This window comes from Odontomachus brunneus, unplaced genomic scaffold (genome assembly GCF_010583005.1).
Source record: "Odontomachus brunneus isolate Ranch 3 - 2012 unplaced genomic scaffold, Obru_v1 Obru_scaffold_201, whole genome shotgun sequence".
NCBI lineage: Eukaryota > Metazoa > Arthropoda > Insecta > Hymenoptera > Formicidae > Odontomachus > Odontomachus brunneus.
In genome coordinates, this window is record NW_022639651.1 from 454,426 (window position 1) to 456,452 (window position 2,027).

The window sequence follows — 2,027 nt, forward strand, 5'->3', positions numbered from 1 at the left end:
CCTTAAAGACGTCTTATGACTCGATTTTGGACATTTGTGCCGTCTGGGACGTTACTACAATGATATTCAAGAACCTGTAATATTGTCAAATATGTAGTGTTTATTATTGTATCGACCATCATTATGAACATACTTTGACCGCGATTTGGAAGTTTCAATAATATTGAAATAGGGTTGCTATAACGTTTTAATTGTCAGAAATATTTTTAAGATGTTGCATTGACTTCAAATAAATGTTAAAGTAACATTTGAAAAATATATTTTTTGTAATGTTTTTAAAACGTTTAAACAACATTTAGAAAAATCATATCGCAAAATAACATGTGAAAAATATAAATGCAATATTATTAAAAAATGCCCAAATAACGCACATGAAGTCAACGTTTCTGAACGTTAATTTAATGTTCCTTGCTTACTGGGAATATGCGCGGTACTTCACTCGGTACTCGCGGCCGGTCATTCCGTGAGATACTGTTCTGACGACTTTTAACGATATCTGTAGATGAAGCTTATTTTCGGCACTCGCAACGATATTTCACGCGCGGAACTCTCTTTGCAGACAGTACACAATATGAAGAGTTGTGTGTACAAGTCGAACTTTTAACTTCTATAATGGCTTATCGCGCGACACTGCTTGACACTGCCCAACATGCTATTTTGCGAAATATTCACTCGCCACGATTGTTTTATGCCGCTTCGCTACAACAAACGCACGTACCTTACATTCGGCACTCCCAGCAAAGATAATTGGCACTCGAGATCAATCTTTGCATTAGCTGCAATCGCGCGAAACGCAAGGCGAAATTTCGAACACCACTTCCTCTCGCAATCGTCCCGTATAACTGATCATCGGAAATGACGTCTGCGGTGGTTGTAAATTTCGATGTATCGATGCGCGCGACGCTCACGGCCGCGCCAATTACAGTTCGTTTAGATATTAAAAATGATGCAATTCAAAATATATACAAAATATACTTGAGATAACCCCGATATTTAAGATATTAACGTAAATGATGTTATTGTATATGTAAAAAATGTACAATCAACATATTTCAAATGGGCTTCATGCGACATTGAGCAAACAGATAAAAATATCGATCTTAATACATTCCGTTTTAAAAATATTTATTTATATTTAATATTTAATTTTTTGATAAGGAAAAAAAAGTTTTTAAAAAATATTTAATTTATGACTGTGCGTATGTCCACACATTACACAAATATTTATAATTTTAAAATACTTCCTTGTTTAAAAGAGTATCTTGTAATTTCTTCGAAAGTATTTCTTCGAAAGTATTTCTTCGAAATATATTACTGTGTACATTACTGCGATATAATTTAAATAAAAATATTTTATTCCATATGCGTTTAGAATATAAGAAACATTATTGATGTTTTCAGCTAGACAGAATTCTTACAATAATGAGTCTCATACATCTCATAAGTCGTTAACATTTCTTTCTATGTGCATTTCATATTTTCAAATTACGACGTAAGAATGATATAATTTAGTTAATATCAACAATTGTTTTACTACGCAAGACATAATGAAATTTCATCTTGTTTTGTCAAATGACACATATGTCAAATACATATACAAAGTGTCTTAAGGTAACAGCAACTTCTTCCGTATACAAATGAACATTATGCGCCTGTGTGTACAAAAATGATTACGATTATATATACGCTTATAAAACTATTATAATACACAATACAAGCATTGGATAAAGATTGAATGTTTCACTTAATATAGATATATATTCGGCTGAGAAAACATGAATAAAATGTGTACATTTGTCTTGATAAAAATATATAATCTTTACTGCAAATCCATTAATTTACTTTAATGTTTATTACCAAAACACTCATTATTCTGGTGTAGGTGGAATCACATAGCATTCTGGAATTGTTGATAGAGTTTGCTTTGATTCTAGCTGTTGCACCTAATAACAACGATTATATATTTATTTATATATATATATATATATATATATATATATATATATATATATATATATATATATATA

The 2,027-nt window shown here is 30.7% G+C and overlaps 1 protein-coding gene across 5 annotated transcripts in view; it reads right to left on the minus strand.

Moving 5' to 3' along the window:
* Positions 1-1,334: 1,334 nt before the first annotated feature.
* The window catches only part of LOC116852072 (centrosomal protein of 290 kDa-like), a 10,780-nt gene continuing 10,087 nt past the window's right edge, over positions 1,335-2,027 (minus strand). For 4 of the 5 annotated variants that reach the window (XM_032832072.1, XM_032832074.1, XM_032832075.1 and 1 more), the window contains one exon: positions 1,335-1,943. In XM_032832072.1, coding sequence (XP_032687963.1) covers positions 1,869-1,943 — 75 coding nt within the window. In that variant the 3' untranslated portion in view covers positions 1,335-1,868. The remainder of the gene's footprint in view (positions 1,944-2,027) is intronic. The other variant, XM_032832073.1, reaches the window with a different exon arrangement.